A 23,822-nucleotide genomic window follows, 5' to 3' on the forward strand; every position below is an offset into this window, starting at 1 on the left:
TCCACCTGTTTTCCTCAAGGAGTTTTATGGTTTCTGGTCTTACAGTTTACATTTATTTTTGTATCTAGTGTTAGAGAATGTTCTAATTCCCTTCTTTTCCAGGTAGCTGTCCAGTTTTCCCAGCACCACTTATTGAAGAGACCGTCTCTTCTCCATTGTCTATTCTTGCCTCCTTTGTTGTAGGTTAATGGACCTTAGGTGTGTGGATTTATTTATGGGCTCTCTATTTTGTTCCATTGGTCTATGTGTCTGTATTTGTGCTGGTACCATACTGTTTTAATTACTGTGACTTTGTAGCATTGTCTGAAGTCAGGGAGTGTGATACCTCTAGCTCTTTTCTTTTTTCTAAATATTATTTTGGCTGCTCAGGGTCTTTTCTGTTTTTGTACAAATTTTAAAATTATTTGTTCTAATTTTGTGAAAAATGTCCTTAGTAGTGTGATAGGGATTATATTGAATCTGTAGCTTGCCTTTGGTAGTATGGTCTAATATTAATTCTCCTAATCCGTGAATGTGGTATATCTTTCCTGTTTGTGTCATCTTTAATTTCTTTCATCATTTCTTGTAGTTTTCTAAGCACAGGTCTTTTGCCTCTGTAGGTAGGTTTGTTCCTAGGTGTTTTATTCTTTTTTGAAGTGAATATAAATGGGTTGTTTCCTCAGTTTCCCGTTCTGATAGTTTGTTGTTAGTGTATAGAAATTAAACAGATTTCTGTATATTTGCTTTATATCTTGCAACTTTACCGAATTCATTGATGAGCTCTAGTAGTTTTCTGGTAGCATCCTTAGGATTTTCTATGTATAGTATTATGTCATCTTCAAACAGTGATGGTTTTACTTCTCTCTTACCTATTTAGATTCCTCTTATTTCTTTTTCTTGTCTGACTGCTGTCGCTAGGACTTTGAATACTGTGTTGAATAAAAGTGGTGAGAATGGACATTTTTGTCTTGTTCTTGATCTTGGAGGAAATGCTTTCAGCTTTTTGCCATTGAGTACAATGTTAGTTGTGGGTTTGTCATGTGTGTGTGTTATTCAATCAGTCATGTTCAACTCTTGCGACCCCATGGACTACAGTCCACCAGGCTCCCCTGTCCATGGAATTCTCCAGGCAAGAATACAGGAGTGGGTTGTCATTTCCTTCTTCAGGGATTTGTCATATATAGCATTTATTTTTTGAGGTATGTTCGCGCTATGGATTTCCCAAGTGGTGCTGGTGGTAAAGAATTCACCTGCCAATGCAGGAGACATGAGACACAGGTTCAATCCCTGGGTCAGGAAGATCCCCTGGAGGATGGCATGGTAATCCACTGCAATATTCTTGCCTGGAGAATCCCATGGACAGAGGAGCCTGGTGGGCTATAGTCCATAAGGGTTGCAGAGTCAGACACAACTGAAGCAACTTCGCATGTGTGCATGTTCCCTCTCTGCCCACTTTCTGAAGAGTTTTTTTTTAAATCACAGATGGATGTTAAATTTTATCAAAAGCTTTTTTTGCATTTGTTGAAATGAACATATATTTTTAAAATTCTTTAATTTGTTAATGCAGTGCATCACATTGATTGATTTGCAGATATTGAAAAATTCTTGCATCCCTGGGATGATTCCCACGTGATCATGGTGTATGATTCTTTTAATGTATTGCTGGAATTGGTTTGCTAGTATTTTGTTGAAGATTCTTGCATCTGTGTTCATCAGGGATATTGGCTTGTAATTTTCTTTTTTGTGTGATATCTTTGTCTGGTTTTGGTATTGAGGGTAGTGGTGCCTTCATAGAATGAGTTTGGAAGCATTCTTTCTGCAATTTTTTTGAATACTTTCAGAAGGATAAGTGTTAACTCCTCTCTAAATGTATGGTAGAATTCATTTGTAAAGCCATCTGGTCCTGGAGTTTTGTTTATTGGGAGGTTATTTTTTTCAACTTACTCAATTTCAGACTGGCAATTGGTCTGCTCATATTTTCCATTTCTTCCTGACTCAGCCTTAGGAGATTGTACATTTCTAAGAATTTGTCTCTTTCTTCTATGTTGTCCATTTTAAGTATTAATATTCAAAATATGGAAGCAATCCAAATATCCACCAACTAATGAATGAATAAACATATGTTGTATATCTATACAATGGAATATCATTTGGCCATGAGAAGAAATGAATTACTGATACAACATGGATGAATCTTGAAAATAATATGCTAAGTAAAAGACACAAAGGCCACATAATTTGTGATTTCATTTCTACTAAATGTCCAGAATGCTACTGGAGCTCAGTGGAGAAATAACTATAGAAGGAATAAAGGGATGGAGCAAAAGCAGAACCAATACCCAGCTGTGGATGTGACCAGTGATAGAAGCAAGGTCCGGTGCTGTAAAGAGCAATATTGCATAGGAACCTGGAATGTTAGGTCCATGAATCAAGGCAAATTGGAAGTGGTCAAACAGGAGATGGCAAGAGTGAATGTCGACATTCTAGGAATCAGTGAATTAAAATGGACTGGAATGGGTGAATTTAACTCGGATGACCATTATATCTACTACTGTGGGCAGGAATCCCTTAGAAGAAATGGAGTAGCCATCATGGTCAACAAAAGAGTCCGAAATGCAGTACTTGGATGCAATCTTAAAAATGATAGAATGATTTCTGTTCGTTTCCAAGGCAAACCATTCAATATTACAGTAATCCAGGCCTATGCCCCAACCAGTAATGCTGAAGAAGCCGAAGTTAATCGGTTCTATGAAGATGTACAAGACCTTTTAGAACTAACACCCAAAAAAGATGTCCTTTTCATTATAGGGGACTGGAATGCAAAAGTAGGAAGTCAATAAACACCTGGAGTAACTGGCAAATTTGGCCTTGGAGCACGGAATGAAGCAGGGCAAAGGCTAATAGAGTTTTGCCAAGAGAATGCACTGGTCATAGCAAACACCCTCTTCCAACAACACAAGAGAAGACTCTACAAATGGACATCACCCGATGGTCAACACAGAAATCAGATTGATTATATTCTTTGCAACCAAAGATGGAGAAGCTGTATACAGTTAGCAAAAACAAAACCAGGAGCTGACTGTGGCTCAGATCATGAACTCCTTATTGCCAAATTCAGACTTAAATTGAAGAAAGTAGGGAAAACCACTAGACCATTCAGATATGACCTCAATCAAATCCCTTATGATTATACAGTGGAAGTGAGAAATAGATTTAAGGGACTAGATCTGATTGATAGAGTGCCTGATGAACTCTGGACGGAGGTTCGTGACATTGTACAGGAGACAGGGACCAAGACCATCCCCATGGAAAAGAAATGCAAAAGAGCGAAATGGCTGTCTGAGGAGGCCTTACAAATAGCTGTGAAAAGAAGAGAGGCGAAGAGCAAAGGAGAAAAGGAAAGATATAAGCATCTGAATGCAGAGTTCCAAAGAATAGCAAGGAGAGATAAGAAAGACTTCCTCAGTGATCAATGCAAAGAAATAGAGGAAAACAACAGAATGGGAAAAACAAGAGACCTCTTCAAGAAAATTAGAGATTCCAAGGGAACATTTCATGCAAAGATGGGCTCGATAAAGGACAGAAATGGGATGGACCTAACAGAAGCAGAAGATATTAAGAAGAGGTGGCAGGAATACACAGAAGAACTGTACAAAAAATATCTTCACGACCAAGATAGTCACGATAACATGATCATTGACCTAGAGCCAGACATCTTGGAATGTGAAGTCAAGTGGGCCTTAGAAAGCATCACTACTAAAAAGCTAGTGGAGGTGATGGAATTCCAGTTGAGCTATTCAAGTCTTGAAAGATGATGCTGTGAAAGTGCTGCACTCAATATGCCAGCAGATATGGAAAACTCAGCAGTGGCCACAGGACTGGAAGAGGTCAGTCTTCATTCCAGTCCCAAAGAAAGGCAATGCCAAAGAATGCTCAAACTACCGCACAATTGCACTCATCTCACACGCTAGTAAAGTCATGCTTAAAATTCTCCAAGCCAGGCTTCAGCAGTATGTAAACCATGAACTCCCAGATGTTCAAGCAGGTTTTAGAAAAGGCAGAGGCACCAGAGATCAAATTGCCAACATCCGCTGGATCATGGAGAAAGCAAGAGAGTTTCAGAAAAACATCTATTTCTGCTTCATTGACTATGCCAAAGCCTTTGACTGTGTGGATCACAATAAACTGTGGAACATTCTGAAAGAGATGGGAATCCCAGACCACCTGACCTGCCTCTTGAGAAACCTGTATGCAGGTCAGGAAGCAACAGTCAGAACTGGACATGGAATAACAGACTGGTTCCAAATAGGAAAAGGTGTACATCAAGGTTGTATATTGTCACCTTGCTTATTTAACTTATATTCAGAGTACATCATGAGGAATGCTGGGCTGGAAGAAGCACCAGCTGGAATCAAGATTGCTGGGAGAAATATCAATAACCTCAGATATGCAGATAACACTACCCTTATGGCAGAAAGTGAAGAGGAACTCAAAAGCCTCTTGATGAAAGTGAAAGAGGAGAGTGAAAAGATTGGCTTAAAGCTCAACATTCAGAAAACAAAGATCATGGCATCTGGTCCCATCACTTCATGGGAAACAGATGGAAAAACAGTGGAAACAGTGTCAGACTTTATTTTTTTGGGCTCCAAAATCACTGCAGATGCTGATTGCAGCCATGAAATTAAAAGACGCTTGCTCCTTGGAAGGAAAGTTATGACCAACCTTGATAGTATATTAAAAAGCAGAGACATTACTTTGCCAACCAAGGTCCGTCTAGTCAAGGCTATGGTTTTTCCCGTGGTCATGTATGGATGTGAGAGTTGGACTGTGAAGAAAGCTGATCGCCGAAGAATCGATGCTTTTGAACTGTGGTGTTGGAGAAGACTCTTGAGAGCCCCTTATACTGCAAGGAGATCCAACCAGTCCATTCTAAAGGAGATCAATCCTGGGTGTTCATTGGAGGGACTGATGCTAAAGCTGAAACTGCAATACTTTGGCCACCTCATGCGACGAGTTGACTCACTGGAAAAGACTCTGATGCTGGGAAAGGTTGGGGGTGGGAGGAGAAGGGGACGACGGAGAATGAGATGGCTGGATGGCATCACCGACTCTGTGGACATGAGTTTGAGTGTACTCTGGGAGTTGGTGATGGACAGGGAGGCCTGGCGTGCTGTGATTCATGGGGTCGCGGAGAGTTGGACACGACTGAGCGACTGAACTGAACTGAACTGAACTGACTGAAATGTCCAGAATAGGCCAATATATAGAAATAGAGTCAATTAGAATCTGGGAAAAATGAGGACTGAGGGGTGTTAATCGTAATTGTTAATACCAGGTATCTTTGTTGGGGGTGATAAAGGTGTTCTAAATTTATATATAAAACACTTTGCTTATCCATTCATCTGTTGATAAGCACTCAGATTGCTTCTGCTTTTTGGCTATTTTAAATAATGTGTTATGAACACAGGTATTCAAATACCTTTTATAAACCCTGTTTTCAGTACTTTTAAGTATATACCTAGAAGTGAAATTGTTGGGTCATAGAGAAATTCTGTTTTTCATGTTTTGAGGAACCTCCACACTGTTTTTCTTAATTGCTGCACTATTTTACATTCCCAGTAGCAATGCACATGGGTTCCAGTTTCTCCACATTCTTCTCAACACTTACTATTTTCTGTTTAAAGGGAAAAAAGTGTTTTAAATGATAGTCTTCTTATCATGTATTAATTATATCTCAAACTGAAAAGACTGTTCAGCACTAGACCCTACACTAGTTGAGCATGCCTAATGTCCAGATCTTGGCTTCCAAATCTTTCTTCACTAAAGCAGCCCTAGTTTGGGGCAGAGAAGGTAGAAGGTGAATCTGGGACATTTCATTGTGTCAAAAAGCAAGGAAGACCTCAAATAATGATGGGGTATGTCTAAAGGGCACCAGCCAAATTTGCAACAATTTGAGCATCAAAATGAATGACTGTAATTGATAGTAATATGCATAAATAACAGTCTATGAATTCATGATAATAAAAAGGAGAGAGAGAAAAAAGTGATTTTTTTTAATAGATGAATGCAAAGAATGATAGAATTTAAAAATCACCATTTTTTTGCAGCTCCTAACGAGACAATTGGTTCAAGCAAGGGTTGGTAATAGATGCTATAGCCATTAGATGAATGGTTATTAAGAAACCAAATACCCACGTGGCATCATCCCCAGATTACATATTAATTGCAAATAGAATCACATACCTTTGCAGTGGATAAATCTGGTGATTACAACTTTAAATAAGTGATCAAATTCAACATGGCAAATTGTAGAAAAGTTTGATATTTGTGCTTCCTAATATGATGCAATACTAAGTATGCAACATTAACTATTAAGTATTCTTACTAAAATGTGTGGTCTGAACTTAATCAAGCTTTTCTAGATCAGTAATTTAGAGGATAGTGGGATAAGTGACAGGATACCATGTAGGATATTTCATAAGGCAGTGACCTAAAATCTTCAAAAAGTCAATGCCAGGAAGAAAAAGAAAGTTAGCAACAGCTGAAAGACTAATATGGATTAAAAGACATTTGAGTATTCCCCTGCTTGGTGTACATTTCATTTCTTTTAAGGAAATTTTGTTGTACAGACTGTCGGCAGTCTGCTTTCCCCTTCTTCTGCCCCGTGGAGTCACCTGACCTCCATGCCGTTTACTGTCTTGTGAGTGTCCCCATGTGTGCCTTACCTGGCTTGCCCACCTTCAGGGCCAGGTCCCTGACTCCAGCAGATTGCAGCCTCTTTGTTCTCCTCTCAGCACCCTGCACAGGGCTGAGCCCACAAGAGGCTCTTGCAGTTACTCACAGAACTGCCTTCCCAAGGCTTCTCCACAGTTCCAGGATATCTAAAAAGTCAAAAGACATGCATAATGCTTGTACCTAAAAAAAACCTGTGTGAGACCTGAGGCTGCTTTCATTGGGAGAAAAGATCAGGGCCGTGGGAGACGTCTGCATTTTGTGGCACGTTGATTGCCAAAATACCCTCAGTTCTTCCACCTGTCCTGTATCCATGCCTGTTATGTGATTTCGCAGTTCCTACTTCCAAGAGGTGGACCCCACTTCCTTGGCCTTTAATCTGGGCTGGCTCTGTGGCTTGCTTTGGCCATGAGGATGAGGCAGAAGAGACAAAGCACCAGTTATGACCCAGGGCCTCCAGGTAAACATGTTCAGTGAGGACGCAGGAGTAGAGAGCAGAGCCCCCATGCTCTGATCCAGCTCTGCCAGCAACTGACGAGGATACTAGAGCAAGATGCTTCACTTCTTGGGCTTCCATTTTCTCATCTATGCAATAAAGGGTTCTAACCAGGATCATCCTACAGAGTCTCCTAGATCTTTATCACTGCATATTCATGAAAACGATGAATATATATATATTACATATAACTGCTCTCACCCAACCAGACTACTAAATTAAAATTTTGCCAACCACTGTGGAAAATGGGAGTGTCCTATACATACAACAAATAATTGAGACAGTGTCTACACAGTCTTAGCAATCAATAATAAAATCTTAAACCATCTTTGGAAATAGTCACTGAAAAAGCAACTGCTATTTGCCAGGTTCTTTTGTGTACCTTTGAATGCTCACAGCTCTGTAAGATGGATGATTTCTCTTTCTTTTGGGAAATACAACCCTATGTAGGTTAAGCAGCCTCCCGAGGTCACACAGTTAGTGGATGGATGGTGGGTGGAGCTGATTTAGACAATGGTCCTACCCAGAGTTGGTGCCCTCCCCCACTATACCGTGTTTGTGCTGCTAAGTCAAGCTTCTGTCATGTCTGACTCTTGGCAACTCCATGGACTGTAACTCTCCAGGCTCCTCTGTCCATGGGATTGTCCAGGCAAGAATACTGCAGTGGGTTATCATGCCCTCCTCCAGGGGAATTTCCCCACCCAGGGATCCAACCCACATCTCCTGCACTGCAGGAGGATTCTTTACTACTGAGCCACCAGGCAAGTCCCTACTAGACCACACTGTCCTGCAATAGTTGGGATGGCTCCTAATTAGACACGGAAATGGACAGAGGAGCCCGGCGAGCCACAGTCCATAGGGCCACAAAGAGTTGGACACTACTGAGCATTTTACAGTATGATGAAACTGTTCTTCATCTCGTCTATGGTAGCGGCTATACAGTTCTACTTGTCTAAGCTCATAGAACTGTGCACCAAAAGGAGCAAATTTCACTGTATGTAATTTTTTAAAAAATTAATGGAGTAACGTTACAGTGGAAAAGCCTGAGAGACAACACCTTAATCAGACAGTCAAAGTGAACATCATCAGTAATGGGACAATTTGAAGCCCTGTGATCCTTGAGGGGATGCAATGAGAAGAACGCAGCATCACTTTTGTTTTATTCTGGTCGACAGTGCATAGTCTAAGACCTTGTTTGGAGGTTCTAGCAGGGGAACACAGTTATATCCTTGATGGAAGATCATCCTCCTTCTTCAGGGAAGCTCATCCTCTTTGACCATGTGTGCAGCTTTGAGAGGAAGCATGGGGAACAGTGATGGGGCAAGGGGACACCTGCCTAGCCAGCCAGATCAGATTGACCCTGGCCATCAGTGGGGTGACAGATGGTGCAGGCAGTTCACTCTCACAATCTAAAGATGCAAAAACTGAATCTAATCATGAGGGATCATCATACTAATCCCAACTGACCCACATTCAGCAGAATACCTGCCTTGTGATCTTTAAAGGTAACAAAGCCAGTCTTCTCCTGGGTGGCCCAGTGGTTAAGACTCCATGGTTCCATTGCAAGGGTCACAGGTTCCAACCCTGGTTGGGGAACTAAGATTCCAGATGCCTCATTGTGAGGCCACAAAGAAAAAAAAAGTGTCAAAGCCAGGAAAATCATGGAAGCATAAGAAACTCTTTTTATAATTTTCAGCCTACAGATCCTATACATGTTTTGTTAGATTCATGTCTCGGTATTTAATTTGCTTTTGAGTGGTTATAAACGGTCTCGTGTTTTTAATCTTGTTTTGCACATCTTTGTTGCTGGTATATCAAAGAATGTTTGAGTTTTGTGTGTTGATTTTTAGCATGAAACCCTTCTGAAGTGTTATCTCTCAGACTTCTCTTGATTATACTTTAGAATTTCATTTGACATCTCTATACTAATTTTTTAAAAATTGAAATATAGTTGGCATACAATTTTATGTTAGTTTCAGGTATACTACATAGAGATTTGCTATTTGCATAGATGGTGAAGAGATCACAAGATAAGTCTAGCAGCCATGTGTTTCCATACAAACTTAACAATATTATTCACCATATTCCTTATGCTGTATCACCATGGCTTATTTATTTTATACACAGTGAGTTTTTTTCAGAGTAGTAGATTCATTTATTTTTAGTAGTTCTTGCTTCTCAGTACCACTTCTTAGCTTCAGTCAGTTCAGTTGCTCAATTGTGTCAGACTCTTTGTGACCCCATGGACTGCAGCATGCCAGGGTTCCCTGTCCATCACCAACTCCCAGAGCTTGCTCAAATTCATGTCCATCGGGCTGGTGACGCCATCCAACCATCTCATCCTCTGTCATTCCCCTTCTCCTCCTGCTTTCAGTCTTTCCCAGCATCAGGTTCTTTGATGAGTCAGTTCTTCGCATCAGGTGGCCAAAGTATTGGAGCTTCAGCATCAGTCCTTCCAATGAATATTCAAGGCTGATTTCCTTTACGATTGACTGGTTTGATCTCCATGCAGTCCGAGGGACTCTCAAGAGTCTTTTCCAACACCACAGTTCAAAAGTATCAATTCTTTGGCGCTCAGCTTTCTTTATGGTCCAGCTCTCACATCCATACGTGACTACTGGAAAAATCATAGCTTTGACCAGATGGACCTTGGTTGGCAAAGTAACATCTCTGGTTTTAATATGCTCTCTAGGTTGGTCATAACTTTTCTTCCAATAAGCAAATGTCTTTTAATTTCATGGCTGCAGTCACCATCTGCAGTGATTTTGGAGCCCAAGAATAAAAAGTCTGTCACTGTTTCCATTGTTTCCCCATCTATTTGCCATGAAGTGATGGGACCGGATCCCATGATCTTTGTTTTCTGAATGTTGAGCTTCAAGCCAACCTTTTCACTCTCCTCTTTCACTTTCATCAAGAGGCTCTTTAGTTCCTCTTCGCTTTCTCCCATAAGGGTGGTGTCATCTGCATATCTGAGGTTATTGATATTTCTCCCGGCAATCTTGATTCCAGCTTGTGCTTCATCCAGCCTGGCATTTCGCATGAGGTACTCTGCATCTAAGTTAAATAAGCAGGGTGACAATATACAGCCTTGACATACTCCTTTCCTAATTTGGAACCAGTCTGTTGTTCCATGTCTGGTTCTAACTGTTGCTTCCTAACCTGCGTGCAGATTTCTCAAGAGGCAGGTAAGACAGTCTGGTATTCCATCTCTTTAAGAATTTTCCACAGTTTGTTGTGATGCACACAGTCAAAGGCTTTGGCGTAGTCAATAAAGCAGAAGTAGATGGTTTTCTGGAATTCTCTTGGTTTTTCTATGATCCAACGGATGATGGCAATTTGATCTCTGGTTCTTCTGCCTTTTCTAAATCCAGCTCGAACATCTGCAACTTCATGGTTCACGTACTGTTGAAGCCTGACTTGGAACATTTTGAGCATTACTTTGCTAGCATGTGAGATGAATGCAATTGTGGGGTAGTTTGAACATTCTTTGGCATTGCCTTTCTTTGGGATTGGAATGAAAACTGACTTTTTCCAGGCCTGTGGCCACTGCTGTTTTCCAAATTTGCTGACATATTGAGTGCAGCACTTTCGCAGCATCATCTTTTAAGATTTGAAATAGCTTCTTACCTAGCTTTGTCATTGTTGATAATATGATTTTTTTGTGTTTTTTATTGTGGTAAGAACATTAACATGAGATCTACCCTCTTAACAAAATTTTAGGTGTGTAATAGAGTATTGTTTATTATAGGCATGATATTGTACAGCAGGATCCTGAGTTTTTGTTTAGTTTTCCAATCTGTTTTCTCTCTGTTGCTCAGGTTGGGTCATTTCTATCCTTCTAGCTTTAGGTTTGCTCCTCTGTCACCTCCACTCTTTTCTTGAGCCCATCCAGTAAGTTTTTTTTTTTTTTAATTTCTGCTGTTGCTTTTTAAATTCGAAAATTTTCATTTGATTCTTTTCATATCTTGTATTTCTTTGAATATCTGCTAAATAATTAAAAATACATCATCCCTGAATACTCCAATATGTCTCTGTATCAGAGTGGAAGCTCAGCTTCCACTAAGTGATGCTGCTATAAAGAGCAACCCCAAATCTCAGCAGCATACAACAGAGTTTCTCTTCCTTCTCATTCAGTTCAGTTCAGTTCAGTTCAGTTGCTCAGTTGTGTCCGACTCTCCGCGACCCCAGTGGCTATACTCAGTGAATGGATAGGCTATGAGTCTACTTCATCTTTCTCTTCATCCTGGGATCCAGGATGAAGGAATAGCCCCTAGTTAGGTCATGCCATTCCCATGGAAGAAGGAAAAGAATAAGAGAGCAGACAGAAATTTGCAGTGCCACTTCAAGTTTCTGTCAGACTGGCAAAGTGTCACTTCTGTTTATATTTCACTGACCAAAGACCAGCATAATGTCAGTGGCTGGGAAAATATACTCCTTCTAGAGGAAGGCCTGCAAATCTCATGGCGAGAGGTGAGGGAAGGAGAGGATATATAATTCTTATCCAGAAAAGAAGGGTCAAATAATTGAGGACAGTGATACGTTACAAAGCATTTCCAAAGAATAAGGACATTTTCTTACTTAATCACAACCCATTGTCACTTTGAACCAAATTAACAATTCCTTAATATGATCTAATAGTCTGCATTTAAAATTTTCCAATTATCCCAAAAGTATACTTAAAACTTATTCAAACCAAAATCCAATCAAGGACAAATGTAATGTGGTTATGTGTCTTACAGTCTTTTTAAAATTAAGGACAGTCAGGAGACTGCATTTTTTTTTTTCATTATAGGATGCTTTTTCAAGGGAATTGGGCATTTGTCCATCTATATCTTTTACCTTCTGGATTTGTTTGGTTGACCCCTCATGGTGTCAGTTTAACCTGTTCCTCTATCCCCAGATTTCTCATTACATGAAAATTAGATGTAAATAATCAGTTAAACTCTGGTAAATATTTTTGGCAAGAATATTCACAGGTACTACTGTGTTGTTCATATTATCTCACACCAGGAAGAATGTATATCTTTCTGTCTTATCATGAAGGATGACAAGGTTGATCAGTGAGTTAATGTGTTGACAACTTGATTCCTCCAATGTAAATTTTTCCCTCTTGTGGTTATCATACCAGTGGTCTAAGACTCCTGAACTATGTGAACAGTTGGCTCCCCACCAATCTTTCATTCAAAGGCTTTGACATCCACTGACAAGTCTGCCTGAATTAATGTTTTTCAGTTATGGTAAAATGATAATTTTTATCATTACTTTATGTTTGTTAGCTGGCAATCTTGTGTAAGAAGGGTGTTCTTTATAGTCATATCTAGTATATTTATAAGATAGCTAGATAGATAGCTATTAGATTAAAAAATAAAACTCTTAGGATTCTGTGAATTGAGTTTTTAATTGTACCTTTAAGAAACTAGTGTTATAAACACTTTCGTGTATATATTCTTCAAAATAGTTTGGTGGCTTTTAACATGAATTATAGTGAAGAATGACTATGGTGAGTATTAATCTGTTGAGTAATATGTAGAACCTGTATGCTGAGCATTATAAAACAGTTTTATGTGTGTGTTTCTTTGACTTTCATGGCTTTGTTATTTTTAAAAATTATAGGGCACTTTCGACTTCTGCTCCTGGTCCATGTGAGAGACAGGCTGCTGAGATGAGCGCGAACCAGGCTGCGGAGAGCCACCTTCTGGCTTCTAACCAACTAGAGGATTTGCCGAAAGACTACGCCTTGAGTACCAGTGGAGATGAAGGGGACAGTGCTGGAGAAAGAAAGCATCAGAAGCTTCTGGACTCAATCAGTTCACTTAATGGAAAGGATAGGCAGAAACTGGCTGAGAGGTCTGAGGCTAGTCTGAAGGTGTCAGAGTTCAGTGTAAGTTCTGAAGGATCAGGAGAAAAGCTGGTCCTTTCAGATCTGCTTGAGCCTGTTAAAACTTCATCCTCACTGGCTGCTGTGAAAAAGCAGCTGAATCGAGTGAAATCGAAGAAGACTGTGGAGTTACCACTTCACAGAAAAGAGATTGAGCGGATCCACAGAGAAGTGGCATTCAATAAAAGCTCCCAAATCCTCTCCAAATGGGATCCTGTCGTTCTGAAGAACTGGCAAGCAGAGCAACTGGTTTTTCCCCTGAGCAAGCCCCAGTCAGCCTTTGCTCCCATCGAACATGTGGTCAGTGGCTGGAAGGCAGGAACTCCCCTGGAGCAGGAGATTTTCAATCTTCTCCATAAGAACAAGCAGCCCGTGACAGACCCTTTACTGACTCCCGTGGAAAAGGCCTCTGTCAAAGCTATGAGCCTGGAGGAGGTAAAGATGCGCCGAGCAGAGCTTCAAAGGGCCCGGGCCCTGCAGTCCTACTATGAGGCCAGGGCTCGAAGAGAGAAGAGAATCAAAAGCAAAAAGTATCACAGAATTCTGAAGAAAGGAAAGGCCAAGCAAGCCTTAAAAGATTTTGAGAAGCTGCAGAAGGTCAATCCTGCTGCGGCCCTGGAAGAACTGGAAAAACTTGACAAGGCCAGAAGGATGGAGCGAATGAGCCTTAAGCACCAGAACAGTGGGAGATGGGCAAAATCAAAGGCACTTATGGCCAAACATGACCTGGAGGCTCGCCAGGCTATACAGGAACAGCTGGCCAGGAACAGAGAGCTGACGCAGAAGGTCCGGGCGGCCTCTGAGAGTGAGGAAGAGGAGGAAGGCCAGGAGGAAGGGGAAGAACCTCTTGTCCCTGACATGGTGAATGGGGTGCAGATAAAGGCCAACGGACTGAACCCCTGGATGTTCTGGAGTCACTTCACTGATGCCAAAGAGGCTGAGGTCCAGAAAGACCTGGAAGATCCTGCTGAGCCTGAAGCCCAGGAGACTTCTGAAAGTGAGGAAGAAAGAGCAGTGGTGGAGGAAGAAACTCTCTTGAAAGAATTTGAGGAAAGGCGATCACTTAAACAGAAGTCAGAGCTCAGCCACATGGCGGAGCCAGTGCACAGACGTGTAACAAAGGACCCTAGCAGCCAGGAGGTGCTGTCTGAATTGAGAGCACTGTCTCAGAAACTCATCATGGAGAACCATCAGTCAGGGAAGCAAGAACTGAGTTCAGCGAGGACAGCTCAGAGAGAGGAACCTGCCAGGGAGGAAGAGGAGCCTGTGTTGCTGCAGAGGCCAGAGAGAGCTCGGACTCTAGACGAGCTGGGCAGAGAAGGGTGCGTTGAAAACAAGGAGCTTCCCAGAACTGCAGTGGAAGGGCTGCAGTTGGAGAAGAATCTAAGTAATCATATTGGTGCCCCCAAGGAGAAGAAAAGGAAGGAGCAAATGATTGATCTCCAGAACCTCCTAACCACAAAATCGCCTTCCGTGAAGTCCTTGGCAGTTCCCACGACTGTACAGGAGTTGGAAGATGAAGAAGAGAGAGATCAAAGGCAGATGATAAAGGAAGCTTTTGCTGGGGATGATGTCATCAGAGACTTCTTGAAAGAGAAGAGGGAAGCTGTGGAGGCAAGTAAGCCAAAGGACCTGGACCTGACTCTGCCTGGCTGGGGCGAGTGGGGTGGTATGGGCCTGAAGCCCAGTGCCAAGAAGAGATGCCGGTTTCTCATTAAAGCCCCTGAGGGTCCTCCAAGGAAAGACAAGAATTTGCCAAACATGATTATCAGTGAGAAGTGGAACATCCATGCAGCAGCTCATCAGGTGCAGGTGCTTCCACATCCATTCACACACTATCAACAATTTGAAAGGACCATCCAGACCCCCATAGGATCTACATGGAACACCCAGAGGGCCTTCCAAAAGCTGACCATGCCCAAGGTTGTCACCAAGTCAGGCCATATCATTAAGCCTATCAAAGCAGAGGATGTGGGCTACCGATCTTCCTCAAGGTCAGACCTCTCTGTTGTACAGAGGAATCCAAAACGACTCTCCATACGTCACAAAAAACATCTGGAGAATAACTGTGTGGATTGAATTGCTGAAATAGTGACACCTTGGTTCCAGGAACCAATAGCCCTGACTGGCCTGGTTTTACTTGGAGCTGCAAGATGATTCCAAAACAAGCTTAGCACACTGTGGGTGTAGTTAAGCCACGTTTTAGGAATAAAGGCATTTTTATCTATTAAGAAAAAAGATTATAGGGCAAGTATTTTGCAGGATATCAGTCAATTTGAGTTTGTCTGATAATTTCTCATGATTAGATTTAGGTTATACATCTAAAATTTCTAGAATTCTGAAATTTCTATATGGTTTTTTGAAACAGCTTTTCTCATTTGTTCATTGAGATTACCTGTCTGTTCATCCACCTTGGCCATGTTTTCCTATAGATTCTCTATCATATTTATTGTATCCGTTTCAAGTAATTCCATTTTGTGAGTCATTTTACAGGTCTGCTTCTACTGACCTCTTAATTATAGATCAATTTTTTTTGCTTCTTTGCATATCTAATTTTTTATTATTATATATTAGTCATTGAGGATAATATGTTGCAGAAAATCTGGGTTAAGTTATCTTCTTCTAAAGAATTTTGTTGTGGCAACAGTTAATTTACTGGCAGATTATCTGGATCCTTGGGGGCTTAGTTTTAATCTTCATTAAGAAAAGCATATTCAATTTTTTTCCTCAGATGTGGTCTTTATTCCATAGGTGCAGTTCTTCAGGAAGGTCAGAGGAAAGCTCTAGCTATTTGCAACTTCCTCTATTTTCAGTTCAGTTCAGTTCAGTCGCTCAGTCGTGTCTGACTCTTTGCGACCCCATGAACCATAGCACGCCAGGCCTCCCTGTCCATCACCAACTCCCGGAGTCCACTCAGACTCATGTCCATCGAGTCGGTGATGCCATCCAGCCATCTCATTCTCTGTCGTCCCCGTCTCCTCCCACCCCCAATCCCTCCCAGCATCAGAGTCTTTTCCAGTGAGTCAACTCGTCGCATGAGGTGGCCAAAGTATTGGAGTTTCAGCTTTAGTGTTAGTCCTTCCAATGAGCACCGGGATTGATCTCCTTTAGAATGGACTGGTTGGATCTCCTTGCAGTCCAAGGGACTCTCAAGAGTCTTCTCCAGCACCACAGTTCAAAAGCATCAATTCTTCGGCGATCAGCTTTCTTCACAGTCCAACTCTCACATCCATACATGACCACTGGAAAAACCATAGCCTTGGATGGACTTAAATGCCAACCTTAAAATCCTGTGTCCTAGGCAGCTGCTAAAATCTCAGTTCAGTTCCTTAGCCTCCTTTTTGCTGGGTTTCTTGAAGTCTTGTCCTGTGCATACACAGTTTAGTAATTAGTCAAGAATTTGAGGGATATCTATATGAAAATTTCGGATTGCCTTCTTTTATTTATTTGTTTGGGCTTCCTTGGTGGCTCAGATGGTAAAGAATCTGCCTGCAGGATCCTCTATGACCCACCTTCCAGGGTAATGGAAATAAAAGCAAAAATAAACAAATGGGACCTAGTTAAACTTAAAAGCTTTTGCACAACGAAGGAAACTATAAGCAAGGTGAAAAGACAGCCTTCGGAATGGAAGAAAATAATAACAAATGAAGCAACTGACAAAGAATTAATCTCAAAAATATACAAGCAACTCCTGCAGCTCAATTCCAGAAAAATAAACGACCCAATCAAAAAATGGGCCAAAGAACTAAACAGACATTTCTCCAAAGAAGACATATGATAGCTAACAAACATATGAAAAGATGCTCAACATCACTCATTATCAGAGAAATGCAAATCAAAACCACAATGAGGTACCATCTCACGTCAGTCAGAATGGCTGCTATCAAAAAGTCTACAAACAATAAATGCTGGAGAGGGTACAGAGAAAAGGGAACCCTGTTACACTGTTGGTGGGAATACAAACTAGTATAGCCACTATGGAGAACAGCGTGGAGATTCCTTAAGAAATGAAGTAGAACTGCCATACGACCCAGCAATCCCACTGCTGGGCATACACACTGAGGAAACTGGAATTGAAAAAGACACATGTACCCCAATGTTCATAGCAGTATGTTTACAATAGCTGGGACATGGAAGCAACCTAGATGTCCATCAGCAGATGAATGGATAAGAAAGCTATGGTACATATATACAGTGAAATATTACTCAACTATTAAAAAGAATGCATTTGAATCAGTTCTAATGAGGTGGATGAAACTGGAGCCTATTACACAGAGTGAAGTAAGTCAGAAAGAGAGACACCAATGCAGTATATTAATGCATATATATGGAATTTAGGGATTGGGGGCGGGAGGAGACGGGGACGACAGAGGATGAGATGGCTGGATGGCATCACCGACTTGATGGACATGAGTTTGGGTGAACTGCAGGAGTTGGTGATGGACAGGGAGGCCTGGCATGCTGTGATTCATGGGGTTGCAAAGAATCGGACACAACTGAGCGACTGGACTGAACTGAACTGAATGGAATTTAGAAAGATGGTAACGATGACCCTATATGCGAAACAGCAAAAGAGACGCAGATATAAACAACAGACTTTTGGACTCTGTGGGAGAAGGCGAGAGTGGGATGATTTAAGAGAATAGCGTTGAAACATGTATATTTCCGTATGTGAAATAGATCACCAGTCCAAGTTCGATGCATGAAACAGAGCACTCAAAGTCGGAACACTGGGACAACCCTGAGGGATGGAATGGGGAAGGAGGTGGGAGGGGGGTCAGGACGGGGGACACATGTACACCCATGGCTGATTCATGTCCGTGTATGGCAAAAATCAGTACAATGTTGTAAAGTAATTAGCCTCCAATTAAATAAATAAATTTAAGAAAAGAAAAAGATTCTGCCTGCAATGAACGAGACCTGGGTTCGATCCCTGAGTCGGGAAGATCTCCTGGAGAAGGGAATGGCTACCCACTCCAGTATTCTTGCCTGGAGAATTCCATGGACAGAGGTCTTGTCCTGTGCATATACAATTTAGGAATTAGTCAAGGGTTAAAGAGGTATCTATGAAAATTTTGGATTTACTTTTTTTATTTATTGATTTTTTAATCAGAGGAAAATTGCTTTACAATGTTGTGTTAGTTTCTGCCAAAAAACAGTGATTGGATTGCCTTCTTTTGTGACTTTTTCCTTTCTGAGGGCAGCCCCCCTCCTCCGACTTCTTTCTTCCTGATTTCCAGTGCTTCTGGATCATTTCTAAAACTTCAACTCTGTCTCATCATTCTAGTAAAACTGCTACTCTCTCAGTTTAATTCAGTGGCTCAGTCGTGTCTGACTCTTTGTGACCCCGTGGACTGTATGTAGCACACCAGGTTTCCCTGCCCATCAACAACTCCCGGAGCTTGCTCAAATTCATGTCCATCGAGTCAGTGATGCCATCCAACCGTCTCATCCTCTGTCATCCCCTTCTCCTCCTGCCTTCAATCTTTCCCAGCATTAGGGTCTTTTCTAAGCAGTCATTTCTTTGCATCAGGTGGCCAAAGTACTGGAGCTTTAGCTTCAACATCAGTCCTTCCAATGAATATTCAGGACTGATTTCCTTTAGGATTGACTGGTTTGATCTCTGTGCAGTCCAAAGGACTCTGAAGAATGTTCTCCAACACCACAGTTCAAAAGCATCAATTCTTTGGTGCTCAGCTTTCTTTATGGTCTAATTCTCACATGCATACATTACCACTGGAAAAACCATAGCTTTGACTACACAACCTTTGTTGGCAAAGTAATGTCTCTGCCTTTTAATATGCTGTCTAGGTTGGTCACAGCTTTTCTTTCAAGGAGCAAATGTCTTTTAATTTCATGGCTGCAGGCACCATCTGCAGTGATTTTGGAGCCCAAGGAAAGAAAGTCTGTCACTGTTTCCATTGTTTCCCCATTTATTTGCCATGAAGTGATGGGACCGGATCCCATGATCTTTGTTTTTTGAATGTTGATTTTTAAGCCAGCTTTTTCACTCTCCTCTTTCACTTTCATCAAGAGGCTCTTTAGTTCCTCTTTGCTTTCTGCCATAAGGGTGGTGTCATCTGCATATCTGAGGTTATTGATATTTCTCCCTGCAATCTTGATTCCAACTTGTGCTTCATCCAGCCTGGCATTTCGCATGAGGTACTCTGCATCTAAGTTAAATAAGCAGGGTGATAATATACAACATTGACGTACTCCTTTCCCTATTTGGAACCAGTCCATTGTTCCTTGTCCGGTTCTAATACTTCTTGACCTGCATGCAGGTTTCTCAGTAGGCAGGTAAGGTGGTGCTACTCTCTGCTTGAGCTCAATTTGCCCACACACTGCAACAGACTATGAAATTCTCCCAGGGGAAAGCTTATTAAATGTGGGTCTCACGGTGGCTCAGATGGCAAAGAATCACCTGCAATGCAGGAGACCTGGGTTCCATCCCTAGGTCGGGAAGATCCTCTGAAGAAGGGAATGGCTACCCACTGCAGTGTTCTTGCCTGAAGAATTCCAGGGGCAGAGGAGCCTGGCAAGCTGCAGTCCATGGGGACCCAAAGAGTCAGACATGACTGAGTGACTTTTATTTTCACCCAGTAAGCTTCTCTTCTGCAAGGATAATATCCTTTCCATTTCTCCCTTTTTTGTGTTGGTCTCTAGTGTCTTCATACAGTTGTTTTTTATATCTTATGGAAGATTTATAATTGTTATTGGCAAGAAAGTTAATCTAATACAGGCTACTCTTCCAGTCAGTAGAACTGGATAGGTTTTTTTTTTTTAATTTAATTTTATTTTTTTATTATTTTTTTTTTACATTTATGAGACTTTAATTTTTTCGTATCCTCCAGAACTAGACAAAGATGTGATGTATTTACACACCAGTGTGCTTTCCTAGGAATTGTTTCACATTCACACAATGGGGGAATCTTACTAACCTGAGCAAGCGAGGGAACTGTTAGGGTAGTCCTTCTCCACAGGACATCAGTCATTTTCCTTGCAGTTAGTCTTCAGGTCAAGAGCTTTGCTTGTATACAAAATGTATATGATAGGCAATGCTGTGAGTCCCCAGTTGTATTTCCCTTTTTCATATGTCATCTTTCTGAAACGCTTGTTGAATCAGGCTGCAGGTTAAGTACAAGTTCAATTCCAGCCTTTAAAGCTTCTATTAACAGATGTTAACCTGGCTTGTTCATATGCACAGGAACCTTCAAACTGGGTAGTAATCAATAAAGACTATGAATGTGAGCTTCCTTGGTGGCTCAGACAGTAGGATAGGTTGTTTTGATTCAAGGTTATTTAGAATTCACTCTAAAGATGAAGTCGCTCAGTTGTGTCCTACTATTTGTGACCCCAAGGACTATACAGTCTATAGCATTCTCCAGGCCAGATTACTGGAGTGGGTAGCCTATCCCTTCTCAGGGGATCTTCCCAGCTCAGGGATTGAACCCAGGTCTCCCACTTTGCAGGCAGATTCTTTACCAGCTGAGCCACAAGGGGAGGAAATGGCAACCCACTCCAGTACTCTTGCCTGGAAAATCCCATGGACTGAGAAGCCTGGTAGGCTATAGTCCATGGGGTCGCAAAGAGTCAGACACGACTGAGCTACTTCACTTTCACTAAAGATGAGGAAGTAAACGAAACAAGTAGCAATGATATTTATATTTTAATGGGTTAGTTTCTGTTTGGTATTTTGGGTGTTTGTGATATTTAGAAGAACTTGACATGCTAGGTTTGCAGTCCTAACTTATAATGTGTAATTAAATAATTTGTTTAAGTCTGTAGTTTAATGTTTAAATCTCACGTATTTTATAAACAATATGGTAAGAATGAAAGCCTTTTTAGATTCTTATTTATATTTAACTTATTGGATATACAAATATTCTTAAATACTTGAGAGAGGTCTCTCTGGAAATCAAATATTGAAATACTTAAAAAGGTAATAGACTATGTTAGATTCAAAATTCAATTTGAAATGATTAAAGCATTTAATGAAATTTGTAAATAGGACCAGAATTAATACTAACTCCTTATTAAAGACTATTAAAATTTTCTATATTTACAAGGAAAATAAGATAGTGATTAATATTATAAGTTGAATATTGTATTTGTAATTTTATTTTATTTATTTTTAAAATTAATTTTTATTGGAGTAGATTTACCATGTTGTTTTAGTTTCTGCTGTACAGCAAAGTGAATCATATACATATATCCTCTGTTTTTAAAGATTCTATTCCCATATAAATCATTACAGAGTATTGAATAGAATTCCCTGTGCTATACAGTGTATTTGTAATTTTACTATGTTGGACAATTAATTTTAAACCAATATTCTAAATGAGTATTTATTGATATAAAGTCCATGGATTTGAATGCTTTTGAACTGTGGTGTTGGAGAAGACTCTTGAGAGTCCCTTGGACTGCACGGAGATCCAACCAGTCCATTCTAAAGGAGATCAGTCCTCAGTGTTCATTGGAAGGACTGATGCTGAGGCTGAAACTCCTATACTTTGGCCACCTCATGCGATGAGTTGACTCACTGGAAAAGACTCTGATGCTAGGAGGGATTGGGGGTGGGAGGAGAAGGGGACGACAGAGAATGAGATGGCTGGATGGCATCACTGACTCGATGGACATGAGTTTGAGTGAACTCCGGGAGTTGGTGATGGACAGGGAGGCCTGGCGTGCTGCGATTCATGGGGTCGCAAAGAGTCGGTCAGGACTGAGCGACTGAACTGAACTGAAGACTGGGTTAAAATGACTCTGGGTCACAATTTACTTAATGTCTGTCATCCTCAGTTTCTTTATCTGTAAAATGAGAATAGTGATACTTTCCTAAAAGTACACGTTTTAATAAATAATAATGTTCATGATAGTAATGGCTTCCCTGGTGGCTCAGAGGTTAAAGCGTCTGCCTCCAATGCGGGAGACCCGGGTTCGATCCCTGGGTTGGGAAGATCCCTGGAGAAGGAAATAGCAACCCACTCCAGTACTCTTGCCTGGAGGATCCCACGGATGGAGGACCCTGGTAGGCTACAGTCCATGGGGTTGCAAAGGGCCGGACATGACTGAGCGACTTCACTTCATGATAGTAATAATGATGATTTAATGATAATATTTTTAAAAGAGAGTTATACAGCAATGTGCACAGTATGATTCCATTTATTTTGGTTAAAAAATTAGGTATGCAAAGATCAGTTCAGTTCAGTTCAGTCGTTCAGTCGTGTCTGACTCTCCGCGACCCCATGAATCATAGCACACCAGGTCTCCCTGTCCATCACTGGAGTTCACTCAAACTCATGTCCACAGAGGTATTTAAAAATTTCCAGAAGATTATATACATTAATTTTACATATAACTATCATTTAAAATTTTTCCATAATGTAAATATATTATGATATCTATTTGTTGTATGTATATATGTGTGTGTGTGTTCATATATAAAACTTCTAGTTAGTTATTTTGTGAAATACTATCATGAGTAACTTTTAGTACTTGTTTCTTAATTTTATTTATTGTCTGTGTTGAACCGATATAATCAGCAGAAACACATACCTGAACATTTTAAAATCAAGAAAAAGACATTTTTCCTTGGTTTTAATCTTGCTGGAGATCTTATCACAAGGGTTCAGGGAGATAGAAGTCATGCTCAGTATCTATCATCCATCATAAGTCATTGAAAAATCCCCGTGTGGTGTATTTGCTTTGAGATTGGGTGCTGACTGATTTCCATCCATGCACACTTCATTCTTGCAGTAAATGTGGTTTTGCTTCACGTCATAATGGAGGTGCAAGCCTTTGCCTGAGTCTCTCTAGTAGAGTGGGCGCCTTGAGAAACCTTAAAAGTAGGAGGGACCTTTGTATCCTTTCACTTTCTCCTGTACCCCCCTTTTCATCCTTCATGCTCTCTGATAAGACTTAACCCTTCTTGAGGCCCCCCTGAGACTCTGCCCATCCCAGCGGAAATTTCCAAATCTACCTCTTAAACTCCTTCCTCTTCCCAGGACCCAGGTCATAATTTCCAAATGTCTATTGGACATTCCCACCTCAAATTCAGCAAACCAAACACTGCCAGTTTCACAGCCTGCAGGCCAGCTTTTTGTCCTTTTTTTGGGATAACAATTAATGGGATCTCCAATTTACTTAACCAGATAAATGTAAGTAACCTTGTTTGTCATTTCCTCCTAGATGCTTTTCCTGACCATCTCTCTCCCAGAGAGTAAACCTTCCCTCACCTGGGCAATCCAGGCTCCATGGCACAAATACCTTTTAGAGCACCTCTCACTTTAGACCATGACTCTTTCCTTATATTATTTTGTCCTTGACAAGATCACATATTCCTTGAAACTAGGGATACATCAGGTTATCCCAGAACTGACCACAATGCCTGTAAAGATGTTCTCATCACTTGTTAATTATCTTGAAGGAAAAGCAATCCATTTTACTCACTCACTGAGAAGAGGCAACATTTCTTTACAGAGGAGTCCCAAATAACCTTTGTAGATACCTTCACCTCCTACTCCATGTATGGCCTGGACTGTTACTCACTTCCAAAGAGTAGCATATAGGAAAGGAAAAAATAATAACTTTACAGTATAGATTTCTTGCCAATACCACCTTTATCAAGTGACAAAGGTTAACATCGTCAGTGGATACCTTGAGATGTCTTGTAGATAGCAGGCACCCCTGATGGGATGTGATGAGAAAGGCACTTCACCTCTGCACTACACTTCC

At 40.9% G+C, this 23,822-nt stretch overlaps 1 protein-coding gene across 11 annotated transcripts in view; it reads left to right on the top strand.

Annotated features, from left to right (window-relative positions):
• Positions 1 to 23,822, top strand: part of LOC129562889 (U3 small nucleolar RNA-associated protein 14 homolog A-like) — a 142,688-nt gene that overhangs the window by 33,734 nt on the left and 85,132 nt on the right. For 8 of the 11 annotated variants that reach the window (XM_055436365.2, XM_055436363.2, XM_055436364.2 and 5 more), the window contains one exon: positions 12,821 to 21,963. The exons of the other annotated variants lie outside the window; for them this stretch is intronic. In XM_055436365.2, coding sequence (XP_055292340.2) covers positions 12,821 to 15,164 — 2,344 coding nt within the window. In that variant the 3' untranslated portion in view covers positions 15,165 to 21,963. Of the gene's footprint in view, positions 1 to 12,820; positions 21,964 to 23,822 lie in introns of those variants that run through there. 11 annotated transcript variants of the gene reach the window in all.

The sequence above is a fragment of the Moschus berezovskii genome, chromosome 9, assembly GCF_049115385.1.
Source record: "Moschus berezovskii isolate FMDL1 chromosome 9, NW_MosBer_1.0, whole genome shotgun sequence".
NCBI classification, from domain to species: domain Eukaryota; kingdom Metazoa; phylum Chordata; class Mammalia; order Artiodactyla; family Moschidae; genus Moschus; species Moschus berezovskii.